Raw genomic sequence first — 25,914 nt, forward strand, 5'->3', positions numbered from 1 at the left:
TCATCCCAAAAAAAAAGAAGAAAATTCTGGCATCATTTACTCACCCTTGTGTTATTCCAAACCTGTATGACTTGTATTGTTTTGTTAAGAAAAAAAAAAAGAAGAATTTTGAGGGTTTTTTTTCTCGTTCATACAATGAAAGTCAATTGGGTCCCATGTTGGTTTGTTTTGGACCCCAGTGGCTTTCATTGTTTGAGCAAAAATAGCTGAAACGGTCTTCAAGAAACAGTCATACAGGTTTGAAACGACATAAGGGTGAGAAGATGATGACAGAATTTTTATTTTTGGGTGAACTAGCAATTTTAAGTAAACATTCACATACAATAAACACAATTATCCATGCCATTACGAAGATAATACACGACAGTAGCAAAATAGACTATTATCTTGACTATAACAAGACTGGACACTACAGAACACAAGTAACACTATCACAAATTGGATGAAACTTGAGCTTTCCTTCCACAGAACGCTTGTGGAAATTCAATCATGATTAATTGAATTTAATAATCATTGAACTCTGAGGACAAAGCAGCATCAGAAATCCCATTCAAGCGCTAGTCACACAGGACATCCTCTAGGTGCCAAGAGGCAGGTAGATTAATAAAGGGTGATTAACATACACAGTAATACCATATTATAATTTAGTGTCATAAATATTTCAAAAGCTACTGTAAAGAAAAAAAATTAAACCATTAATAAATGCTTTCGTCAGTTAGCCCCAGGATGCCTAGCAGCAACACATTCTACGGAGTATAAATTGTAACATACAGGTATAGTATTGAATCACAGTTTGTAGACATTTCATTATTGTATAAGAACATTTAGTGCTATAAGGAGTGAGGTTTGGGTTAATACATCCATTTGTAATAATGACGTTATGTGCTGGGATGTTTTTTTAGAACAAGGCAGGATATTCGTTTTTGTGCTGGTATAATGCACCAAAAGGCAAAGTGGTAATATAGATGTAAAGGGAGTGCATGTGTACGCCATTAGATTTGAATAATAAAGCTAGAGGTGTATTCATTTTTCCTCTCTATAACTAAATACTTAATGTTCTCTTATTTAAGTAATCATTTAATAATTGCTTAATTATTAAATTTTTCTATGTATACTCTTATCCATTATAATCATTCACATAATGTGTTATTCACATAATATGACCTTACTCTGGCCTACGTATCTCTTTTTTGGTATCATTCAGAACGAAACCAGTCCAAAATTCTAAGCTGGAATCTTTTCAGATTCAGATTTAGTGGGAGGGTAAAAGCCAGCAAGTCCCTCCTCATCCACAACAGAAGCTTCTCCCCCAACAGATACCCCCTCCTCCTCCTCCAGTACGGTCACTTGCGAAAGTTGAATGTGGTCTATTTTGGTAGAAGAAGGCTTCTGAATGGTCCGTTCCAATTTGCGGTGTTTGCGCATCTCTGGCGGAGGGTCTTTCATGGTGAAGACATCCTTGATTCGCTCCATGCATACGTTAGCAGCTTCTCGAGTCTCCCTAGAGAGCTGTGACAGGCTGAGGAAGCCATGAGGAAGGTCATCCACGACACATAGGGTCACTGGCTGACCGACATCTCGCAGCCTTTTGGCAAACATCACAGAGTCGTCTAGCATGGGGTCCAGATGACAGGCCTGAGAAACGGAGGATGAAGAAGAGTCTCAGACATAAAATATCTGCATGTGCTTATGAGGGGAGTGAAAGCATTTAAAATCATTTTCTCATCCTAAAATTAAGTACCAAGCACATCTTCTTAAACTCATCAATTGTAAAAAGTCTTTGGTCACTCTTACCACTATGTGTATGGGAGGTAGTCCCTTTAGCATGCTGTCTGGAGCCAGAAGGGGGGACATGTAAGGGTTTCTGACGATGGGAGAGCTCTGTACGTTCATTTCTGCTAATTGCTCTGAGCGCAGAGGCTCAAAGCCGTCTGGAAACTCCCGGGGTGTCTCAGAGTCCTCCTCACCAGCAGGGGGCGGAATGGCCACAGCAGAAAAGGATTCTGACACAGAGGGATCCACTTCTTTGCAAAGGAAGAAACTCACATCCTCGGGCTAGGAGAGAGGTGGAGGTAAACGGAGGTCAATAAGATATGAACGTGAGGCGACAAGGTTCATCCAGGGCAGATGAACAAAGTGAAACATCTCCATTATGGCCACACTGGCCATACTTGTTTTTTTCCTTTTTCTTTTATAAAATTATGTAAAGAATTTGATCACACATACAGAAACAGTAATACTGTGATATATTAGTACAATTTGTAAAAAAAAATTCAATTTTAATTATTATTTTAAAATGTAATTTATTCTTGTGATGGCCGAGCTGAATTTTCAGCATCATTACTCCAGTCTTCAGTGTCACATGATCCTTCAGAAATCATTCTAATATGCTGATTTGGTGCTCAAGAAACATTTCTTATTATCATCAATGTTGAAAACAGTCGTGCTGTTTTTATTTGTTGAAACTGTGATACATTTTTTAAATCTTTTCTTATATAGGGCAGTGGAAATTTATAAGGAATATAGAGGAACGGAGATGGGGAATGGGTTCAGGAGAGGCTGAGATGATTCATTTGAACCAGGCAGTAAAAAATAGCGTTTCAAATCCAGCAATTGACGTCATCGTATCATGGGATTCTCGGTGGGATTTTAACACATGCTTTAACAATGGCATGCAAAAATCCAAGTGACATCATTGCAGCATAATCCTTTGCACTTTCTCAGAGTTGCACAACTACTTAACTCTCAGCACTACCCTTTCTCACTCCACTAAGCCGGACAGAGTGGAATACAGTGAAAGAATTGTGCAGAATCAAAAAAAGCGAAGCGATTTATTTGCACATAGTGTACCAGACTAAAATAACCAGATCAACAATTTACCGCAAGCAATTACAAAACAGGCAGTGTTAAGAGGCCAGTTAATTCTGTGCATTAGACAGCCTGCGTTCTGACACAGCTCTGACTCTGATGCTAATTGTGGCATAACAAACTCCTGTTTTTCTGCCACCAATGGCAATTTGATACTGTGTGCGAACATCTGTGCTGCACTCCAGCAAACATACCAGATTCTTACAAATAATGGACTGTCTGTTATTTAAATGTTATGTTTGACTATGATATAAGCAACACTGTTTAATTGTTGAAGGCTAGGTCATTCTCACTCTAGCACAAAATTAATCAGCACAAATATTGGCATATGTTTCACATACTCATAAAGCCATGAAAAACAGCCTGATGGATGCTGTGTAGCAGAGATTGGCACCCTAGTAGAATGCAAATCAGCTGGATGATTAATATGACTCACTGTTGCAATCTGTAAAAGAGAGACCTTCGACACCACGGGAGCTTTAGGAACACGGTGAAAACAGACATTTTATTAAGCCACTTTAAAGCACAAGATGAGGAACTGTACCTTGCTCTCGGGTGTCAGCGTGATGTCAAGGATGGAGCTGTGGTTGGCTGTAGTGGTGCTAAGGTGGTTGGTGGTCTCGGTGACATTTTTCTGCACGTTGCTGTTAGCATGGGTGCCCAAGTCCTGGCAAGTCTGGCTCTTCATAGACCCTTTCCCATGGGAGTGCTCAGACAGCTTGGCAGACACTGGAGGGTCTGTGTGAGGAGAGGTCAGAGACGCTTCTGAAACGCTCTTTCTCACAGAGTCTGAAAAGAAAAAAGGAGAGATATTTAGGTTGTTTTTAGAGGTAATAGTAACAATGGATGTCATTTCAAGGACATCCTGGTGATGTGGATGTTTAAAGTCACATATATTGGCTGATGTTGCACTCCCATTATTATTTTGTTAGATAATTTCTACATATTAGATATTAACAGGCCAAAAATGTGATGGTGGAACAACAAAACCAACAAAACTAAGGTAAATCCTGAATTCCCAATGCAATTTCTAAGCTGGAAAAGAGGAAATTCCTCTTCAAAATCTTATAGAGAGCAGATATGCTTCCAGAAACATTTCTCAATGCAAATATGTAGAAAGGCAAAATGAGAAAGTAAATAAATATGTAAAAGGAGTACAAATGGGCAGAGTAGGAATTTTAAGCAACAGGGGTGGGGGATTACAAAGACCCTCATTGGACATTGGTGGAGGCTGTTGGCGAGGAAACAGTTGCCAGGGAGAGAGGTAAGGCATGTGACTGTCTGAAGTGAAGTGCATGTGTGGGGCATTAAACAGACATTCAGGAAAATATTAAGGCCCTCAAACTGCCATACAAACAGACATTAACACACACAACTGACCAGCCACAACACAGCTGTATTGCCCATAGCCATAATCTTGTGGAAAAACTATTCTCAGCTATGCTGGTATAGTGAATAATGAATTCATGGCCATCATGAGGCAATTAGAATGCTTTGTGTTGTGTGTGACACCACACTAATTATGCCTTTTAGCCACACTGCATTGACATCCTGCACAGCCCTACTCTTTCTCTCTCTGTGAGAGCTAATGAACTCAAATGATATGAGATCTAGGGTTGATAGTAGCCCATTTTCAGTTCAGCTGTTTGACTATGCAATCAAAACCACAATAAAAATAAGAATAGAAATGCAGATACAGTCAGAGGTGAGCATTTGTGACATAACTTAATTGGAAATGCAAAACATCAGTACCATATCTATTATTGGCAAATATTAGCGATTTTTTAATTCACCAATATTGCATATTTAACTGTGCTCGCTCATTTAGAGAACCTTTGCTGTCATCTAATAACATCTTCAGCAAATATAAAACATTTTTCATTCTGTAATATTGTGATGCCCAAATTCACCTTTAGCATTTAAAAATACTTTTAGTGCTTAGTGTTTTATTTTTCATTCTTATAGACAAAAAAAGTATAGGATTCTAATATAATTATAACAATTTTAAAATAATTAGTGGCAACCAACTGAAGCAGGGGAGGTGGGGCTGAACTACTGTTGTTGCAATATCATGGGGAAGATCACTGAGGCCAAAGGGGTGCCGAGTTAGTAAAACATAATACTGCTGTAGAGAGAAGTGGAAGGAATTGTGGAATTGTGACACAAAAGACAATTGGGTTGTGGGACCATGCATACATTAGCCTTCCAGGTATGCTTTAACAACAGATGACAGATACAGACTGAATCAGGGCTTCCATTCAGCACATGCTCAGAAGGACCACTTTCCACAAAACCATCTGTGGGTCACGCACCACAAGCTGGAGAATGAGTTCAGAAGCTACCACATATAGCTCTGAACAAATGGCTATTATCACCATGGAGCCAATTATATCAAGCAAAGCAGAGTGCTACGAGGGATTTGTGTGCCTTAATTTAAACCTAATTAAAGCAGATCAAATAATTAGCCAGCTGCACTATTACAAAGGCATCATCATCAGTGTGTGTAGGGATTATTATCATAAAAAGACATATTGATAATACCGTTTAGACACACTAGGCACAATGAGTACACTCTAAAACAGAATACGCTCCATTTCAGCCCTATACATGTACCTGCAGTTCCTCTATCCAGCAGAGAATGGATCCAGTTGGATGCCCCCTGTTTGAAGTCTCGGAGCAGCAAGGCAGTATCTCTCCTCACCATGCTCAAAGTGCTCACCTTCTCCACCTGCTTCTCCACCTGTGGATCTGTGCCTACACACACCAGAGGAGGACAAAGGGGGAAAACAAATGTGTAGGATTCAATCAATATATAAACAAAAAAATAAACAAAAAATTTTTAATGTAATTTAAAACATAATATTAATATACAGTATTACATTTTATAATAAAAATATCTCAAAATAAGTCACAAATATCTTGTGGAGCTTTCATAAAAGCAAAAAGGCGAGAAACCGAATGCTAAGACATTCTTATATTATAATCTGTAAAAAATAAAAGGGGTGTAACAATATATTGCAATACAAAAATACAACAATATGTATAGTGGGTCGTGACAATATGCATTGCGTAAAAATCACCCAAAATTAAAATTACTGTGCATGAAAAAATTCAAGTTTTCAGAGTTTTAGTGTCAGTACTACATTAACTACTAATAATGCAATGGGGGAATATTAGCCTAGAAATCTAGACGCACCCTAGCGGCAGCAAAATTTATTTTGCAGCCAGGGTAGTCTAGCAACTCTCCGTTGACTTTCGAGCTGGAAAAACCAAAATTAGGTCAGGCCAATCACATTGTATACAGAGTAGGCGGGGTGGGCTTAACATAATGACGACAGAGTTGCTACGGTTCCCTGCTACTTGAAAACAAAGAATGGTGGCTGCTGCTGGAGAACGGTCTTTCGAATCGGCTTTGGCAGCGACTCTGGAGGACTTGGAGTTACGTTTTTCTTTGAGAAAAGAGCAAAGAACGGCACTTAAGTCATTCTTAAAAAAGGAAGATGTGTTCGTAGTTTTGCCGGCCAGATTCAAAAGCTGAATCTATCAACTAACGTTAGCTCCGCTGTTGGGAAAAACGCTCTGGTTGGTTGAAGCGCTGTCCTATTGCGTGCAGAGGGAATTTGAAAGACAGCCGTTTATCCCGCCCCTCGGATTGAGCCGTGTCTATGGTGAGTTGCCAGACCTAACATCTTGATGTAGGGGAATATGTCCTGATAGTGCCAAATGTCTTATATTACCAGCAAAAAGTGGCTTTAAATATATCTAGTCAGTGAAAGAGTGCAAGCATATTCATCTAAAATAATTTGTTTTTCAGCTCCAGAATCATGAATTTTTATTCTGGTGTCACCGTCGCCAAGCCTATTAATTTACACCCCCAATGTAATTCCAAATTTTGCATTTTAATCAACAGTACATTTTTTATTAACCTTTTACCATAAATCTTGGAGTATCGCAATATCGTATCGTGAGTTCAGTATCGTAATATGTATCGAATCGTGACATGAGAGTATCGTTACACCCCTAGTATCCAGTACTACTATAACAGAAAGAAAACATTGCTACACTTAACCTGAAGAGAAAAGACAATACAAGCCTTGGGCCATTGATTTGACTTTATCATTACTATGATTGAAAACACTACTAATCAAATCATTTATAACAAAATACAAACCTATTAATCATTTCCTGAAGTGTGTGGCTTCACTTAAACTTTACTTGTTGAAATCATTCATCATCATTAAGGTGTCTGCACTCCCTAAATTGTGAATATGCTACATTTTTACCAGTGATGAATTATGCATCAGCCCTGACCATTCCAGCTTGCTAATAACCTGAGTCACAACACAGCACTATTTGCCATAAAAACCTATTACGGTTCCAGACTGACCTGCGTAAGCACTGAGGCAGCGTGAGAGCACACTGAGGGGTAGCAGAGGGTCAATGAGGGTGAGCAGGCGGGATGGCGAGGCGTACACGGTGAGCAGGGTAGCGGGGTAAGCAGCGACGATGCCATCCGGCATGCGCACGCCGTGAGCAGCGGCCCGCATCGACACAGTCACACACAAGTTTCCTCCTGCGCTGTCACCGGCCAAACACACACGCTCACCGGTCCAACCTGCGGAAGAGAGGGGCACAGAGGATAATTAGAAAGGGGGCGCAAAGCAGAAAATGAAGTAACGAGCAATAGATCAATTAAAATAGATTATTTAGAGAATCAAGAAGATAAATAAGCTCAGTAATTCTAAAATTAGGTCACATTTTTATCACTGATGTGGTGTGGTTTTCACACCAAAAGAGAATTATTAGAAGTGCAAGACCTGCGTCATGATCCTGAGATGCATAGCGGAGGTGAGAGAGCACTGAATGATGAATATGTTTACGCTGCTGTAATCAGACCGAGTGTGAGCTGAGTTTCAATAGGCATCTTTGTTCCCTGTGGGATCTCGACACCATCACAGTACAACAGTATGACAGATTGTCAAGTCGGCCAATTTCACGTGTCTTGTACCTTAATCAGTTTTCTTAAGGACTAATCAAGTGACTGAATCATACAATGTCAAAAAAAGTTAAAATTTAAATAAAATTTTTAAAAAGCAGTCTGGTATATGGATGATACAATTACTATAAATGTTGTATTCAGTTTCATTAAAGTGGTAATAAAACGAACAGGATTACATTATTAAAATAAAATATTTCTCTGCAAAATGTGTTCTGACATTCTATAAGAAACTCATTTTTCGCATGTGGGTTGGAGTGCAGGTTTTGCACTCATAAAAGCTGAAGGACCACGTAAAAGCTAAATGCCGTTTTATTGGTCGTGAATAAAATCACCTCCGATTGAGGTCAACCAGGAAAAGAAAAAAATCATGCTTGACGTGTGCCACCAGCAGTCTGGTGTAATTAAGATTTTTGGGACAAAAAAGGTTGACTGGCGACTGCCAACAAACTGTGTACCATACAAAGGAGGCTTAAAGTGGGCATGCAATGAAAATTCACCCCATCAATTTTCATCGTGCACGTAAAAAAAAAAAAAAAAGTTTTGACCTCTAAATGTTTAATCAAAATGTCATAAACAGTCCTTCTGGTGAAAACAAAAGACTTCTCTCTGGTGATGTGCAAGACTAATCATTTAGTTTGCTTAAACCCCGCTCCTGCAAGCTCACGTTCATCTGCCTCCACTTTTCAATGCAACATCGACATCCCAAAATCCAATCAACAAACGATGGATAAAACCAAGTCCCTGCCCAATATTTTTCTTTTTTGATAACCTCTGCTACACTCAGATGTACGTTACAAAACGGAAAAAATATCTGTTGCTACTTCCGTTTCATCACGACTTTAAGAAACAAATATCATGTGATAAGGAAGTATAAAGAAGGCGCTATTCCTCTTACCTAGCAGGTTGTGGTTCTTGATGGCCCAGCAGTAGGCATAGAAACATTCCTCTAAAGCCCGAGGAAACGGGGCCTCAGGGGCCAGAGAATAGTCCACTGAAAGGATGGGGGCATTCAGGTCTTGAGACCAGCTCTTCAAATATGGCTGGAAAGAAAAAGAGAAAAAAAAAGAATAAAAAACATTTTTAAGGATTAGAAATTATATCATAATGTCATTCCACAACAGATTGCAAACTTGCATTCAGATCTGCCTCCATTTAGTTTGCAACTCCCACTTTCTCCCACTTTCAGTCTGAATATGGCTACCTACTTACTAGATAGTATGTGAAAAGCAATACATCAAATGTGCAGCACGTCTAAATATGCAGCATTCAGTATGTAAAATTTTAATTCAAAATTTTCCACTAAGATTTTAAAGAGTGCATCCAATGGACACAATTATCCCATGAGGCCACATGAGGTGGGTTGTCATATTCATACATATAGCAGGGAACAGTGTCACGGCTGTAATTGATGATAATGCCATTGCCAACATGTTAGATGTAGTATGTTCAAACTGTAATAGTAGCGTACATTATTAATGAACGAGAAGTATGTTTTATCCTGAAATGTAGTACATACGACTATTTATATTGTCTTTATTTCACTTCTGTCTCAATTAAGTAGTTCTAAATCCTAAACTGCTTACCTAGCTCACACTTCTAATTCCTCTCTGAATCCGGACCTCCTGTAGTTTCCAGCTTTAAGAAAGTGGTTTCAGTGTGACATAACCGCTGAAAAGAGCCTGAATTAGGGTCCTCAACACTAAATGTTCATTTCAAGTAGCTTCTGTCACCCTGAATATCCGTCTAAACATGCCTCACCAAGCATTAAGAGAAAACACTTAGGGAAAGAGCATATTTCTTCTCAGATACTTCAGTATTTTTTTAACTTGTTCTCACTCTAAGTTTTGTTTAGTAGTTTAAAGGAATGATGCGTGCTGACAGGCGTCACAACATGTTGCTCTGACTGCCAGTTACATTTCATATCAACGTGTCCATTGTTGAGTGGAGCTCGTTCAAGCAGCTAATGCAATGTGTCAAGAATGCAGGCTGCCGCTGGTAAGGTATTTGTGTGAATTTTGCATGAGTGCAGTGATAATATGATACTTTAATATGATACTTAGTCTTATACTTTGCATGAGACACGGGACACAATCAAATGCAAATGACCAATATCTTAAGTTATACTGCTTGCCAAGATGCTGCTCTGCATAAATGAGGCACTATCAAAACCACTAAATGAGTAATCAGACATAGAAGTGGAATCCTGGGTGGCTACAGTCAATGTCTAAAGACGACAAAGTATTCAAAATTCAAATAAATATGCCATGAAAAACTTAAGTCACTTAGGATAAATCAAACAGTAAAAGATGCTCTGTAGACTGTAGCATCTTGGTATTTCTTTAACTATGGACACATCTGTGAAAATAACCTTTCTTAAAAATAATTTAATTTGTCCACTAACATTGTCCAACAGTGGACGTACATGAATCACAGGGAAAAAAATTAATTCTCACCACAGTGTCATTTCCACAACATCTTAAGTGAAGCTTTGTTTAATTACATTCTGTGTTGGATATGCCACTTTAAATAAAACCCTTTTACACTTTTATTTTGCTACTGTTAATTTCACAGCTAACATTTTATGTATCCTAAATATTTGTATATTTTTTATCCTAAATATCATTTGACAAAATTACAGCTTGAAATGACACACAAGTATTCTGCTAAGTGACTTTACCTTGATTTTTCTTCACACATCACTGGTCTCATTTTTCATATCAAAACATTGTTGTCACATTAGTAAACAAAAAAACTTCTTTTACAAATAAAAATTATAAGGGGGAAATTGTTGTGGTGGAAATGACATCAAAACTGGGACTGTCCAATTTATTTATTTTAAATCTAATAAGAAATAATGCCATGAGTTATGTTTATTTCATTGTTTATTGAAGGCTCTATGATATTCTGCTTCCTAGATTTAAAGTAAGTCTATACGATTTTCAGGTGTAAATCATATGCCTGATGACTTAAAAGTAACAGGTCTGCATGATTTAAGGTAGGATGAAAAAGGGGGCATATAGGATGTGTAAGGACAGAAGAGGCGAAGAGATACCTCATGTGATTTGGAAGTCTGAGCCACAAAGCCTCCTCCGTGGAAGTGCAACACCAGCCATGGGGAAGGGGGGTGGCGCTTCGGCTTTAAGCCCAAAGAAAGAGATATCTGGCCCCCTTCCGAGCGACACAGTGCTAGTAATTTCTCACTGTCCTGAAGACAGAAAATAAAAATATAAAATGGACTATAAGCACCAGAACAATAAAGAGCAACCTATGGAACATTTGAATCTCTTTGAAGCTCTGTGCCCCACACAAAGACAAAAACTCTAATTTAGACAAGAGACGTGTAATTAAACGCATGGTTCTTAAACAAGTTTACGCCTCAGCTGGATCAATAGGAGTTCAAAGGGTGTGAAGAGAAGTCAAGTAGGCTTTTTAAACACCATCACATCTTACTCATCTACATTGCAACCAATTCAAGTCCTCCCATGACACAGAGAGGTATATCAGGAATTATAGGGCTTTAAGTAAAGGATAAAAGGGGATAAAAGGATAAAAGCTTAACCGCTTTATTTAGCCAAGCACACCTCATTATTCATTCCTTGCTTTCTGTCCATAGTTACTTATTTATTTATTTATTGTCAAGAGAAGAGCATGTATAGTGGAAAAATGAGTCTCTTTGAAGAACAAAGTAGTCAAATTATGGTTCGAATGAAAAGTTCATGCTTTAGCTTCTGTGAGGAGGAGGAAGAAAAAAATGTAGATGATTATCATTTAAGACTAATTAAGATGGTCAATGACATCAATATGAACTGTATGTACCTGTCCTTCTCTCAGCTCATATGAGATCAACCTCATCTGCACAGGCCCCAGGCCGATATGAGCTGCTGGAGGAGAAACGGTCACTGTGTTGGTGGGATCCGCCACCAACGGCAGGTCAAAGGGCATTGGGGGCACAGAAAGAGCTCGATTTACTTTCACGGTTGTGGCCGTTATAGACATCAGACCCTTGAGAGAGAGAGAAAGCGAGATAGAGAGATGAGAGAAAGCTTTTTCAACTATGTGAATTGAACTTTGCATTATGAGAACTTGGACTGGTCATAATCTGATCTGATAAGCTGTAGCAAAAGATTTGAGTATATTAAAAAGACATTGGTGCAAGGAGTTTTATAACTCAAGGGAATATTTGACAAATATTGTCAAAGCAATTTGAACTGCCTTATAAACAATTGGTATCTCATATTTCTTCTTTAATTACATTTCACATTTAGCTGGGGCCCAGTGTTAATTTGCACTCACTTTTTTTTAACCCCAGTTCAAATATATAATGTAATGTAATATAATTAATATATTACTAGTAATAGCAATACTGAATTATCATTATTATTTTGAAGACTACAATTTTATTATTACAGTGGTAATATGCTTCAGGCAAAATTTCTTTAATTTCAAGCAGCATTTTTTTTTTTTTTTTGTGGTTAAATAACACAAGGTCAAATCTCAAACCAATTTTCTTTCAATTAATTGTGATGCCCTAACTGAAACACACAGATGTTTAATACTAACTGATAAAAGTTCAGTCTCTGTAACGTTCCAGAATGTCTTCCAAAAATGAACATCCAGGTTCTGAGTGATGCGTTCATACTCCCGACCTCTCAGTTCAGGGTCAATGGCATACTTCCCAGAGGTGAGGAAAGAACTGGCTGCTACACCTGAGAGAAACACAGACAAATAGACAGTTAGATGAATGCCTGTCTACATAACTAGCATATCACCAGGGCATCCTACTTGGACAGTAATACAGGGGGGGGAAGAAATGAAAGTGGGTTTTCCGACAAACAGAAACACACAAATAATAGTGACCTCAATCATCTTACCTTGAAAAAACATGCATGAGCAGTTAGTTTAATATTTACAAACATCAATAGACACTTAAAGTGAGAACTGATCTTGCTCTCATGCTGAAGCACAGCATAGGAACTAGGGGTGGGAGGAAAAACTATGATTATCAGATGCATCACGGTTCTCTTCTCAAACTTCAGAATCGATTCAGTTTAGTTTTTCCCCCTGCATATTTATAATGGCACTTGTGAGCGCTAGAGCAGGGATTCTCAACTGTGGCCCTCGAGATCCTCTTTCCTGCAGAGTTTTGCTCCAACCCGAATCAACCACACCTGAACAAGCTATCTAAGCTCCTTAGGATTACTAGTAATATACAGACAGGTGAGTTTGATCAAGGTTGGAGCTAAACTCTGCAGGAAAGTAGACCTCGAGGGCCAGAGCTGAGAACCCCTGCACAAGAGAGAGCCATATTCTGCTTGCTACCAATCACACACACACACACACACACACAAAACCATCGAACAAGTCTATAAACTTGCATTAAGGTTCATGAGCGAAATACAAGGGGTTGAAGAGAAACACAAGGGCAATCGCGGACTTCGTTGCACAGGATATGTGCTGTGAGAAATGCATTTCGGTACACGTATTTTAGGGTTTTCTCTTCCAAATGCTCTACGAAAGCATAACATATGCCGTCTAGAATGCAGTATATATATTCATATATTCAATACACAAAACCCATTTACCAACAGACAGCTCGTTTTTTTAAATACACTTGCATTTCAAAATGTACAAGTAATTTGAATATCAAATTTATTTGTGAATTTGTATTAAAGTCGGTAAAATCAGATTGTGATTCCCAGAATCGGAACCAGACTGGATCGGGAGGTGTCTAAAGATTCCCACCCCTAGTAGGCACAGGCGCTAATCATCTCTAAAGAGGAAAAAGGTAATATACTAGCAGAATAGATGACAGGTTTGGGAAGGACAGAAATTTCTCTCATCCATTCCACCCTCTGTGAGAGCTACTCACCATGTGGTGCAATATCTCCTGCCTCCACTAGAGTGCAGCATTCAGCACAAGAAACAATATTAGAATGCCTCTGCAGGTCAGTGTATACAACTGCACTTTTGTGTCCTAAATTAACACAAGAGGGAAACCTGCTGTGCAGACACTGGCAAAGAGTAGTGTAAAATAGTGACCTGTACCCATAAATCAGGAGGCACATAAAGGAAGGTTTATTAGACTAGGCTGAATGTGACAGCAATACTGACCTATCCCCGACTGATGCTTCTTGTAATTGTCTCCAAAGGCAACCAGGCTAATAGCAATTGACTGCAGGAATGGACGGATGGCAGGAGTAAACTAAAAGGAAAGAAAACAAGATATTCATCATAAAACATGAAAAATATGGCAGAAGAAAATATATATAAAAATAATAATAATACTACTTGATAGACCAAAGCTGCAATGCACTAAAAATTGTAATATTGTGAAATATTATTACAATTAGTGTCACATGCTCCTTCAGAAATCCCTCTAATATGCTGATGTGGTGCTCAAGAAACATTTCTTAATATTATCAATGTTGAAAATATTGCTGCTGCTCAATAATTTTGAGGAAATCGCAATTTTTTTTTTTTCAGGATCAATAGAAAAGTAAAAAAAAAAAAAAAAAAAAAACATTTATTTGAAATATAAATCTTTTGTAACATTGTAAATGTCTTTACTGTCACTGTTGATCAATCTAACGCATCCTTTAACGCATCCATTAATTGACTTAAATTTACTGAACCCAAACTTTTGAAAGCCAGTGAATCTTTTTGTATATATATATGCATAAGTTTAGACACCCATGCTAAAGTTGACTAAAAAGAGGAATAAAAAAATCATCTTTTGGAAATTGAACTTAATGCCTTAATTAAAAAAATGAGGAAAAATCCAACCTTTAAGGACACCAATTTTCTTTGTGAATGAATAATGTATCGTAAATTAATAAATGTTCTTCCTTAAAATACAGGGTGCATAAGTCTGGACACCCCTATGTTAAATTCCCATAGAGGCAGGCAGATTTTTATTTTTAAAGGCCAGTTACTTCATGGATCCAGGATACTATGCAATTAACTATGCATTAAAATAGCCCCACATCATCACATAGCCTTCACCATACCTAGAGATTGGCATGGAGTACTTTCCATAAGATCATCTCTCAATGCAAATCAGCTATTAGGCTAACTGAAATAAAACCATGCCAATCTCTAGGTATGGTGAAGGCTATGTGATGATGTGGGGCTATTTTAATTCCAAAGGCCAAGGGAACTTTATCAGGATGCATAGTATCCTGGATCCATGAAGTAACTGGCCTTTAAAAATAAAAATCTGCCTGCCTCTATGGGAATTTAACATAGGGGTGTCCAGACTTATGCACCCTGTATTTTAAGGAAGAACATTTATTAATTTACGATACATTATTCATTCACAAAGAAAATTGGTGTCCTTAAAGGTTGGATTTTTCCAAATTTTTTTAATTAAGGCATTAAGTTCAATTTCCAAAAGATGATTTTTTATTCCTCTTTTTAGTCAACTTTAGCATGGGTGTCTAAACTTATGCATAGCACTGTGTATGTATATATATATATATGTATGCATGTATGTATGTATGTATGTATACAGTGAGGAAAATAAGTATTTGAACACCCTGCTATTTTGCAAGTTCTCCCACTTAGAAATCATAGAGGGGTCTGAAATTGTCATCGTAGGTGCATGTCCACTGTGAGAGACATAATCTACAAAAAAAAAAATCCAGAAATCACAATGTATGATTTTTTAACTATTTATTTGTATGATACAGCTGCAAATAAGTATTTGAACACCTGAGAAAATCAATGTTAATATTTGGTACAGTAGCCTTTGTTTGCAATTACAGAGGTCAAACGTTTCCTGTAGTTTTTCACCAGGTTTGCACACACTGCAGGAGGGATTTTGGCCCACTCCTCCACACAGATCTTCTCTAGATCAGTCAGGTTTTTGGGTTGTCGCTGAGAAACACGGAGTTTGAGCTCCCTCCAAAGATTCTCTATTGGGTTTAGGTCTGGAGACTGGCTAGGCCACGCCAGAACCTTGATATGCTTCTTACAGAGCCACTCCTTGGTTATCCTGGCTGTGTGCTTCGGGTCATTGTCATGTTGGAAGACCCAGCCTCGACCCATCTTCAATGCTCTAACTGAGGGAAGGAGGTTGTTCCCCAAAATCTCGCAATACATGGCCCCGGTCATCCTCTCCTTAATACAGTGCAGTCGCCCTGTCCCATGTGCAGAAAAACACCCCCAAAGCATGATGCTACCACCCCCATGCTTCACAGTAGGGATGGTGTTCTTGGGATGGTACTCATCATTCTTCTTCCTCCAAACACGTTTAGTGGAATTATGACCAAAAAGTTCCATTTTGGTCTCATCTGACCACATGTCTTTCTCCCATGACTCCTCTGGATCATCCAAATGGTCATTGGCAAACTTAAGACGGGCCTTGACATGTGCTGGTTTAAGCAGGGGAACCTTCCGTGCCATGCATGATTTCAAACCATGACGTCTTAGTGTATTACCAACAGTAACCTTGGAAACGGTGGTCCCAGCTCTTTTCAGGTCAATAGCCGCGTTTCCACTGTCGGGCCAGGGCCGGGCCGTGCTAGTGCGTGCCAGGGCCAGTCGCGTTTCCACTGTCACTTCCGGGGCTTGATCGGGGCTTACTCGGGGCCAACGGCCAGGATTTTTGGCCCGTCGAATACCTTGGGCCAAAGCGGGCCAGCTCGGGCTAGAGGAGTGGTTACCAACAGAGGAGGAGTTTACCGTTGGGAGACGGCAGCGCTGGATGATTCTGTCAGCATTTAAGACTTAAAAATAAAATAATTTAAATCGCGTTCATGTTTGAATGCCTTCTGTTTGTGATGCAAAAGACTATGCGCGCTAGCCGTTACCATAGTAAACAGCGAACGCTTGAAGAAATCAGACCAATCATAAAGGCTATCACAGTCATGTTTTTATTTTATCTGTCATAGCCTACGTCTCGTCTCTTTAAACCGGACTATCAAAAAATAAAGTAACTTTTTTTTTCGGGAGCTTCCTCTGTTTCTCTGACTGAAAATATCTGTATGGGAGTCGAGAGAGTGCTAAAGCTCCTCAGGTCGTATGGCATATATTTGTAGAAATTATCTTTTTTTTTAAATGTGATATATGTCCTGTAACTAAGTTACCAGATAAAGAAACAGACGCGACTGAAAAAGTAAGTGTGTCCTCTTTCTTTTGTGAAATAGACCTAACGGTAATTTATTATGAGTGACTAATGTGCAATTTTTACATAAATTAATTCATTATGATCAATGTATCACTTTTTATTGTAAACCTGTGGTAAAACATCGATGCTTGGGTTTTAAATATTCAAGTAGCTGCTAAACAAACAAACAAAAAAAGCTAGCAAACGGCCGCTTTTATCGTGTTTGTTTTCAACGCTGTTTCCAGTGATTTCTGATTAGTTTTCTGATAAAACTTCCATTTGTTGGTGAAATGATGGGTTAGTGTGACGTTGTCCCAGAGAGGCGTGTTACAGGCGTGTTTTAGTGAGGCGCTGTGGAGCTTCTGGCCCGACAGTGGAAACGCATGCCCGGTGCTAATGGCCCGAGGCTATTAGCCCGGCACGGCCCGTTTAAAGCCCTGGCCCGGCCCTGGCCCGACAGTGGAAACGCGGCTATTGACCAGCTCCTCCCGTGTAGTTCTGGGCTGATTTCTCACCTTTCTTAGGATCATTGAGACCCCACGAGGTGAGATCTTGCATGGAGCCCCAGTCCGAGGGAGATTGACAGTCATGTTTAGCTTCTTCCATTTTCTAATGATTGCTCCAACAGTGGACCTTTTTTCACCAAGCTGCTTGGTAATTTCCCCGTAGCCCTTTCCAGCCTTGTGGAGGTGTACAATTTTGTCTCTAGTGTCTTTGGACAGCTCTTTGGTCTTGGCCATGTTAGTAGTTGGATTCTTACTGATTGTATGGGGTGGACAGGTGTCTTTATGCAGCTAACGACCTCAAACAGGTGCATCTAATTTAGGATAATAAATGGAGTGGAGGTGGACATTTTAAAGGCAGACTAACAGGTCTTTGAGGGTCAGAATTCTAGCTGATAGACAGGTGTTCAAATACTTATTTGCAGCTGTATCATACAAATAAATAGTTAAAAAATCATATATTGTGATTTCTGGATTTTTTTTTTTAGATTATGTCTCTCACAGTGGACATGCACCTACGATGACAATTTCAGACCCCTCCATGATTTCCAAGTGGGAGAACTTGCAAAATAGCAGGCTTTCAAATACTTATTTTCCTCACTGTATATATATATATATATATATATATATATATATATATGTGTGTGTATGTATGTATGTATATATATATATATATATATATATATATATATATATGTATGTATGTGTGTGTGTGTGTGTGTGTGTGTGTGTGTGTGTGTGTGTGTGTGTGTGTGTATAGTCTAAATATTAAAATGCAAAAAACCCATCTTAATCATCTTTAAACCGATTTTTTGGTTTTAGTTCTTCCATTAAACCGAATCTATTTAGCAACAATGGTTTTGTTGAAATTACTTGAGATTCCAACCTTACATTACAGTAGAAACTGTAGAAACATGATAATCATTTGCCAATGGAAACAAGCTTATGCGCTCCTGAACAAACACACCTGAAATCCAACACAGCGGCCATAGAAGCAGCCCTTATGCATGGAGGCGTACTCTCTCAGGAAGCTCTGACTGAGGCCACTTTCCTCCTGGAAGAAGAGGTTGCCGTGACTGTTGTCATGAAGCAGTCTCTGAGCTAGATAGAGCAGCGCCCTGAGCTGACACAGAGCGCTACAGTATGCTTCCATCTCTGCCGCGTTGTGGCTGGCACGGAAAAAGATGCTTCGCCTGTTGGATGTGATATAGCGCCCTTTGTGGATGATGTGGAGGAGGCAACAGCGCACCACCTAAGGAAGAGGATGACAGAGTGAGATGAATTGAGGTGTATGCAAGTAAAAATTTGCAAATGCATCATGCAGGAGAAAGGAGGTGCAATGTAAACCTGCTTACTGAGAGAAACAAAGTCATAGAAAAGACAAGCGTGGAAGGACTAAGGAAACATGCCTTCGGCAGAAATGAGCTTAACAAAAGCAGAATATGTAAACGGTTACCTGTGATGACTAACTGCTGAAAATGATGCACTTGAAGTTGCTATTTACAGCAGGGAGAGGAAAGAGGCAGGTAGGAAAGACTTCTCTTGCCCTAAGCTAACTCATTAAAATCATTAAACACACAGTCAGAAATGCACCTTAACAAGGGAGCGATATCCATTGGCAGGGATATGAGGGTCAAAGTCAAAATGGTGGTAGATGGCAGCGAATCCAGTGATGACAGGCTCCAGGCTCCGGGCATGTTCCTGGATGGTGGTCATGGCGTCCACCAGGCGCTGAGCTGCATCCCCAGCTTGGCTCTTTGTGGCCCCAGAGAAAAAGGCGGCATTTTCTTCACACACGTCAAACAAGGCAGTGAAAACTGCCTTGGTGTCCATCACTAAAGGGGATCGGATGCGTTGAGGACACAAGAATTACTTCAAATTAGCACGCACACTGAAATACTTTAAAGCCAATAAAGAGAGGTTAAGCTCAAGACAAAAGCCAAGAATTTGGGCAGACTGTGGTTATAAACAGCGTTATAAACATTTTATAGAGCAAAATGATAAGGTTAAATGGCCTGAGATGGTTGTTTTGTGTGTGTGTGTTGGTGGTTTTAACATTTGTGTTGTACAGTGTGTGTTTTGTTTTTTATCGTTGGTGTGGTGAAAGAGAAATGGTTGACAAAAGTTGTATTGTATTGAACATTAATTAATTTGAACATTGTCTATTTCAAAGAAATGCTGTTCTTTTAAACTTTCTATTTATTAAAAGAATCCTGAAAAAATGAATGTATTACAGATATCTACAAAAATATTAAGCAGCACAACACTGATAATGCTAAAAGGATCAAGCTTTGCCATCAAAGGAATAAATTACATTTAAAAAAATATTCAAATAGAAAACAGTTATTTTAAAGTGTAAAAATATTTCACAATATCACTGTTTTACAGTATTTTTTATCAAATAAAAGCAGCCATGGTGAGCATCAAAAACATTATAAAATGTACCAACTCTAAGCTTTTGAATGGCAGTGTATTTTCTTGTTTTAAGTATAAACATCAATAAATGTTATTACAGTAGATTTTTTTTTCTTTAAATAAATCCTATTGGGAATAAAGATATATTCTATAAAAACAAATTTAAGCAATTTAAGTACATTTATTGTTTTAGAGATGTTAAAATGTTTTTACTGTAAAATAAGACAAATACTGTTTTAAAAAATAATTTCACTGTCTAGTGTCTATGAAAACATACTTAGCTTATAGGTCCTACCACTATCACACATACAACAACACGACTAATAGCCTCTATTCAAACATATTACAATACAACACACTCATCTTGAAGACACTACTGTTGCTTGTTTTCTCAACAGGAAAATAAGAAACAGTAAGTGCAGCAAGCTACAGGAGACAGAAGCTGTGGACAAGATCACATGACATAATACTGAGTAACCAGTGACGGATGGCCATCAGCCAGCCACTGTATACACTCATGCACATTTATCTGATCAAGATTGACATGCCAGATACAGACAATACAGGTGACTAGGTCAATCTGTTGCACTCAGCAACCTGACAACCGAGAGAACCACAAGCAACTTCACAACAGCAGGCAATGCAGGAATAGCAGAACCATAAACAAACCTTCAGCTTTTTATGATTTAATAAAAAAAAAACACAAATGCAAGCAAATACATCTTGTATTTAAGCAATACATTATTATTTTTTACACTTAACGATCATATATATAATCGTTTATATAATCCAAGATAGGGCATTGCACCACAACTAAGGGTAATCATATCCTAAGCAACAGTTAAAGACAAACGTACATAAGCTTGTATTAGTTTACTGCAAGATTTTTTTTTTTACAAACTGCAAAAATGATTAGAACTTTGAATGTCTGAATACAAAGTGCCTTACTTTGTCAATGCAAAAATAGTTCAGACAATATTTTCTTACATGCATTACATGTCCAGTGTTATTTAGAGCTGAATTCCCAAGATATCCTCTTATCTGCTGCACATATGGGTTTAAAACAGCCTTGGCCCTTTCCTTTCTGCCCTTTACCCCAGATAACCCCACCCATCACACGTCCAGTCATTCTCTTCTCTGACTTTCCAAACTCTCCCTTTTTCAACTGACAAAGTATCCCATGGTGCCTCTCTAACTGGCAGTGATCTCTTCCCCTTCATTGTTAAAAACAAACAATACATCTTCCTCTCTCAAAAAGGATTGTCCTTTCTTCTCTTCCATTTCTGTACCCTGTCCTTATTCTAAAGGCCGTAGCCAGACCTGAGAGATTAGTGTCCTAATCTGCATGGGAAACCAAGCATGTTACTGTGTCACTGCTCAAACTGCTTCCATTGAGATATAATCAAACAACTATTGTAAAACTAGTTTGGCTCATGTTGTAATGACTTTCACAGCTGTGATGGGTTTCAGTTCAGAAGCTATTAGCCCTGACTAAATGAACCTCATGCCCATAGATTATCTACGTTTTTCATTATGGAAACGTGCAACAAGAGAACCTACCACCCAATCCCTTTAGTCAATGAAAGACTTCCCAGCACCAGTTTACCACAGCAAAACACACACATGGATACCTGAAAACACTCTACAGATAAGAATTCAAGCCTCTTGACCCATTTATAAAGGAAAAAGGCCGACAAATCTATAAAAACTCTACAATTGAAAATAATTTTAATTAATCTAATTTGTAAAAAAATCCCCTAACAATGGAAGTCTAAGGGCAATATAGCCCTATATATTATATATTATATATATATTATATAGATATATATATAATATTCTAATAGAATTTTTTTCACGATTCTCTGATGAAATAACCGCTTTTTTTTAAAATAACTACCTGATTAAAGTGTTAATTTATTTTGCTTTGACAATGAATGGCATTTTTTTTCTCCTGCAATGGCTGCAAATATCTGAAAATTGAGTATATTTGCTAAGGGATGAGTGAGACTAGTCAATTAAACGATACTGCTGCTGCCAGATGACTTTTTTGCACATTTAGTCCTAATGTTTCCCTTTATATTTTTACAACGACTACGTTTAAATTACAGTCATGTTATAGTTACATTTTAAAATTAATACATTATTTTCTTTAAACTATATCATCCCAACGAAGAGAATACGCTTAAATTATGTATAGTTGTCAGTACACGTCAAGCTTTTCTAGCGGTTTTGCCGCTCGTCATGTGTATACAAACCCGGACACTCGAGTGGTTGCAGCGGTAAGAAACAGTTAGACTAGTCGGTTGCAAAATTTCTTTATTTTATGTATTTAATTTCATTTAAATTAAATTAGTCGTTGCGCACGTCCCTATTTGCTACTGTTGGACAGAAGATGGTAAGTAGAACATTTATCAATCAACACTGTTCATTCCAATTAGTACCACAATCCCAATGGATCAATCAAAGCACAAAGAAAGAAAACAGCTGCATCCAGAAAAACTAAGCCTACCCAATGTTGTCTTACTCTGAATGAGAGTATTTCTCAATTCATCCAAACATATCTACAGCCAAAGCCTGGCTTAGCCAGCTATGCCAAACTACTGCAAGGACACCTGCTTTTTAAGTGACACTGCGCTAAAATACATGAATACAATTTACCCATAAAGCATACAACACAACCCACAGCAGAGCAGCAACAAGACACTTGTAAGGGATACAAGGGAGCAAAGCGGAGCTTAAGTGTGACAATCTACAACCTAAAAAAACACACAAAAACACACACAAAAACATGCAGGGACTGATCCCTGGAGAATCTGAACGTTACCCTCTTCTGAACTCATGCTGGAGTCCTTGTGCGTCCTGTCCCCTCAATACCAGCACAGCCATGGAGCCAGGGAAATAGAGACATGGGAAGGGGGAGGTAAACAAAAGGGGAAGACAGTAAGATAGAGTGTTTCGATTGGACGCTTGCAATCGCCCTCCCTCCCACCTGTTTGTCCCCTCAGATCACGACATGACATTCTGTCACTTTCTATTTCATCCCCTCTTCTTTTTTGTGAACTCCTCCTTCCTTTACAGCTTTGTTATTTTCTCCCATACCAACTGTCCCTCTGTTATGGTGAGATGGCTTTTCACCCAGTGTACAATGAAAACAAATTACTCACTGCCCCACAGGCGCACACACACACACACACAGTTTGCTGTTTAAAAGGATCCAGGCCAACTGTGTCCTAAGACCAACTAGACTCTACCTGATGAAAACCCACAATTGCCTATGCCTAAGTAACCTTTGTTTCTGTTGGTTGTATAAGCAGGGGATGAACACTGGCCAGTGACCTTCAGCCTAACTGGACGATTCAAATCTGGTACAGACAGACACAAACAATGACCTCTAAAAATGTTCTTTTTTTTTTTTTGGTCATTGCTACACCAAAAGTTGTGGGTTACATACCGACTTCAATTATGTCATTTGGCAATGGTTGTATTAGCCTACGTCATATGGCGAAACAGTAATATGCATGTCACACTGTATAATACATTAATAACTAATAACTAAAAAACTACTCATAGTAAACAATGTTGGCATTAGTTTCATTAGATTACATTTAATAAATAGGGACTAACTGATATGAATACAGATAACTATTAGTCAATACAGAAAACTAGTTTTATGTTATAGCTGATATTAAAAATAATAATAAGAAATACTAAAATTAATTATAAAAACATCAATGCTACAACGGAATTTAGCGATCACAATGCATTTTAAATGAAGAAAAGGGGATTTATACCAAAAATAGTTAGAAAATTAAATTAAATTAGTGTTTTTAAAGATGAACTTACTAGGTTGGTGTAAGCTAAAAGCAAATGAAATATGATACTGATACATCATGCATCCCGATCAATTATATTTTTTCAAGCAAAATCAAAAACTGAATAAACAATATGCAATATTATTCCTTAGAATATATTAACTGTCTAATGAACTCTATACATTTCACAAACCATAAATGCACTTCAATACACCAAGTTTAATGGCATGGCAGCAATAACACAGGTGAGTATGTTAAAGACCCAATCTTATATCAATTCTTAAGGGGAAATTACTTCTTTATACAATTTCAAAGGGCAAAAAAGATCAAAAGAAAATAGCATGGGATGTTCTCTGTCTGTTTAAATTATGTCTGACCTAGCTAGAAATGAGAAGTACATTTAAATGCTACACATAAAAATAGAAGCATAGGCCTACTTTTGATATAAATAGTAGACTATTTGAAATGTACCTAATTATTGTTTAATATATACAATACACATACAACACATTTTTGTCACATCGCTCATGTAATGCAAAATGTCTGCATTATTTTTGTTATAAAAGTACATTTCTGGAGATTAGTTTCTGTCAAATCGGAATTTTTCAGCTTATTTTTTAGCATAAGCTACAATAGCCGCAAGGAATCATGGAAGGATCGAAGCTGACCTCTGTCCCAGATTATTTTGTAAATGTAGTCAAATCATCTCAACAGGAAAAGAAAAACAATGCACTGAAATCAGTGAAGAGTTTCCTCTCACTCTCATCCAAACACAACAGCAGCAAGTGACACAACTTACTTATACCAAATGTGAACAGCCTGATATGTTCAATATATGAATGTACAAGACTACAAATCTTTTCATACTGTTCTTCTGCACATCCGAGAACTCAGTTAAAATGGCTTAGTGTGTTTAGATGGCAAATCCTCACACTGATCCTCTGGACAAGACAGGGGTCTATGGTGAAAACCTGAAACAAAACAGCCAGTGACGCTCTGCCGTTGCAACAGAGAGAACATGGGAACTTCAACTCCTTGCACCATTTCAATAATAGTGTGGTTAAATAAAAGGTTATTTGAAAGCCCACAGTGGTTTTTTAATAACAGTCAAAACGGTTGCCTTTAATTGAGGTCAAAACATATCTTCACAACCATCTTAAAGAGAAAATGTTTAAGAACATCTAGGCTACACTTACTACATACACAGTGATTATAAGCTTAAATCCACATTCTCGACCATTCATGAGTCAAGTATCCTGATGAACTACAACAAAGTTAAGGCAAGTACTCACATGTCATTCAAACGTATATTCTCTCCTGTCTAAGAACAGTGAAAGCAAAGTTTATATCAATGTATTACAATGTAATCAATTTACGTGGAAATGTCATCAATGCATACACTACACTAGCTACAGTTTTACAGTTAGCGATGCACGCGATGTAACTTAGCCTATTGCATTACACAAAATAGTTTACACGTGATTAAAGCCTGTTGGTTTAGAGCTACAGCCTCTTGAGAGATTTCAAAATGTCTGTTTACATATTAGTAAGGAAATACCAGTACTCATACGGTGTGGTACATTTGGTCCTGCATTACTGTACACAGTAAACGTTCGGATTTTAATCTTCTTTTTGACACTTCTGGAACTATCTAACCGGGAGCGCGGATGTCATTTACAAGCGACAGCTCCCCCCTCCCCCTTAAACGCGGTTATGTTTATTAAAAGAGAATATACCTATTGGAACTTCTTTGTGCTTTGACGAGCGCCTCCTGTTTACTGTTTTTTCAAGAACGCCGCTCCCAGACTTCTTTGAAGACGCCATCTTCCTCAAACAGGAATCATTACCTCCCACCTCTGTTCTGTCTGGATATACCCAGCCCGTCTACCTTACTGACGGCCACGCCCACATTCAAATCTATAGCCAATAACGCGCCAGAGAATCCTCAAAGCACCTATCACATAGTTCTTTCTTCCTAGTACCGCCCATCACATGCTGCCCATTTTTAGCCAAGTGACGTTCCTACAACATGTGTGACGTCAAAAAGAAAAAAGGAAAAAAAAATCCCAGCTTTCTCTCTCCCAGTTAGTCTAATGTATTACTATTTAATTATCACTTTGAGTATCTAGTGGATTCGTTATTTTTTTATAATAATAATGTATTATTTACTTTTAATTAGGCTATTATTACATTAATCTTCATAGGACACCC

The 25,914-nt window shown here is 38.2% G+C and overlaps 1 protein-coding gene across 5 annotated transcripts; it reads right to left on the reverse strand.

Moving 5' to 3' along the window:
* Nucleotides 1–1,099: 1,099 nt before the first annotated feature.
* lipeb (lipase, hormone-sensitive b) lies at nucleotides 1,100–25,604 on the reverse strand. 5 transcript variants are annotated; one of them, XM_084384931.1, is made up of 14 exons: nucleotides 25,440–25,604; nucleotides 22,716–22,750; nucleotides 19,070–19,311; nucleotides 18,444–18,728; nucleotides 13,979–14,069; nucleotides 12,428–12,573; nucleotides 11,684–11,869; nucleotides 10,920–11,072; nucleotides 8,763–8,907; nucleotides 7,256–7,483; nucleotides 5,482–5,622; nucleotides 3,413–3,657; nucleotides 1,795–2,055; nucleotides 1,100–1,635 (listed from the first exon to the last, which is right to left on the reverse strand). In XM_084384931.1, the coding sequence occupies exons 2-14, from the start codon at nucleotides 22,729–22,731 to the stop codon at nucleotides 1,225–1,227; spliced, it is 2,550 nt and encodes an 849-aa protein (XP_084241057.1). In that variant the 5' UTR covers nucleotides 22,732–22,750; nucleotides 25,440–25,604; the 3' UTR covers nucleotides 1,100–1,224. The 5 variants fall into 5 exon arrangements, with proteins under 5 accessions (XP_084241057.1, XP_084241056.1, XP_084241055.1 ...); XM_084384930.1 differs by lacking the exon at nucleotides 25,440–25,604 and adding an exon at nucleotides 24,996–25,000; XM_084384929.1 differs by lacking the exon at nucleotides 22,716–22,750 and having other exon boundaries at nucleotides 25,440–25,583.
* Nucleotides 25,605–25,914: the final 310 nt, after the last annotated feature.

The sequence above is a fragment of the Rutilus rutilus genome (assembly GCF_951802725.1).
Source record: "Rutilus rutilus genome assembly, chromosome: 17".
In the NCBI taxonomy this organism is placed as follows: Eukaryota; Metazoa; Chordata; class Actinopteri; order Cypriniformes; family Leuciscidae; genus Rutilus; species Rutilus rutilus.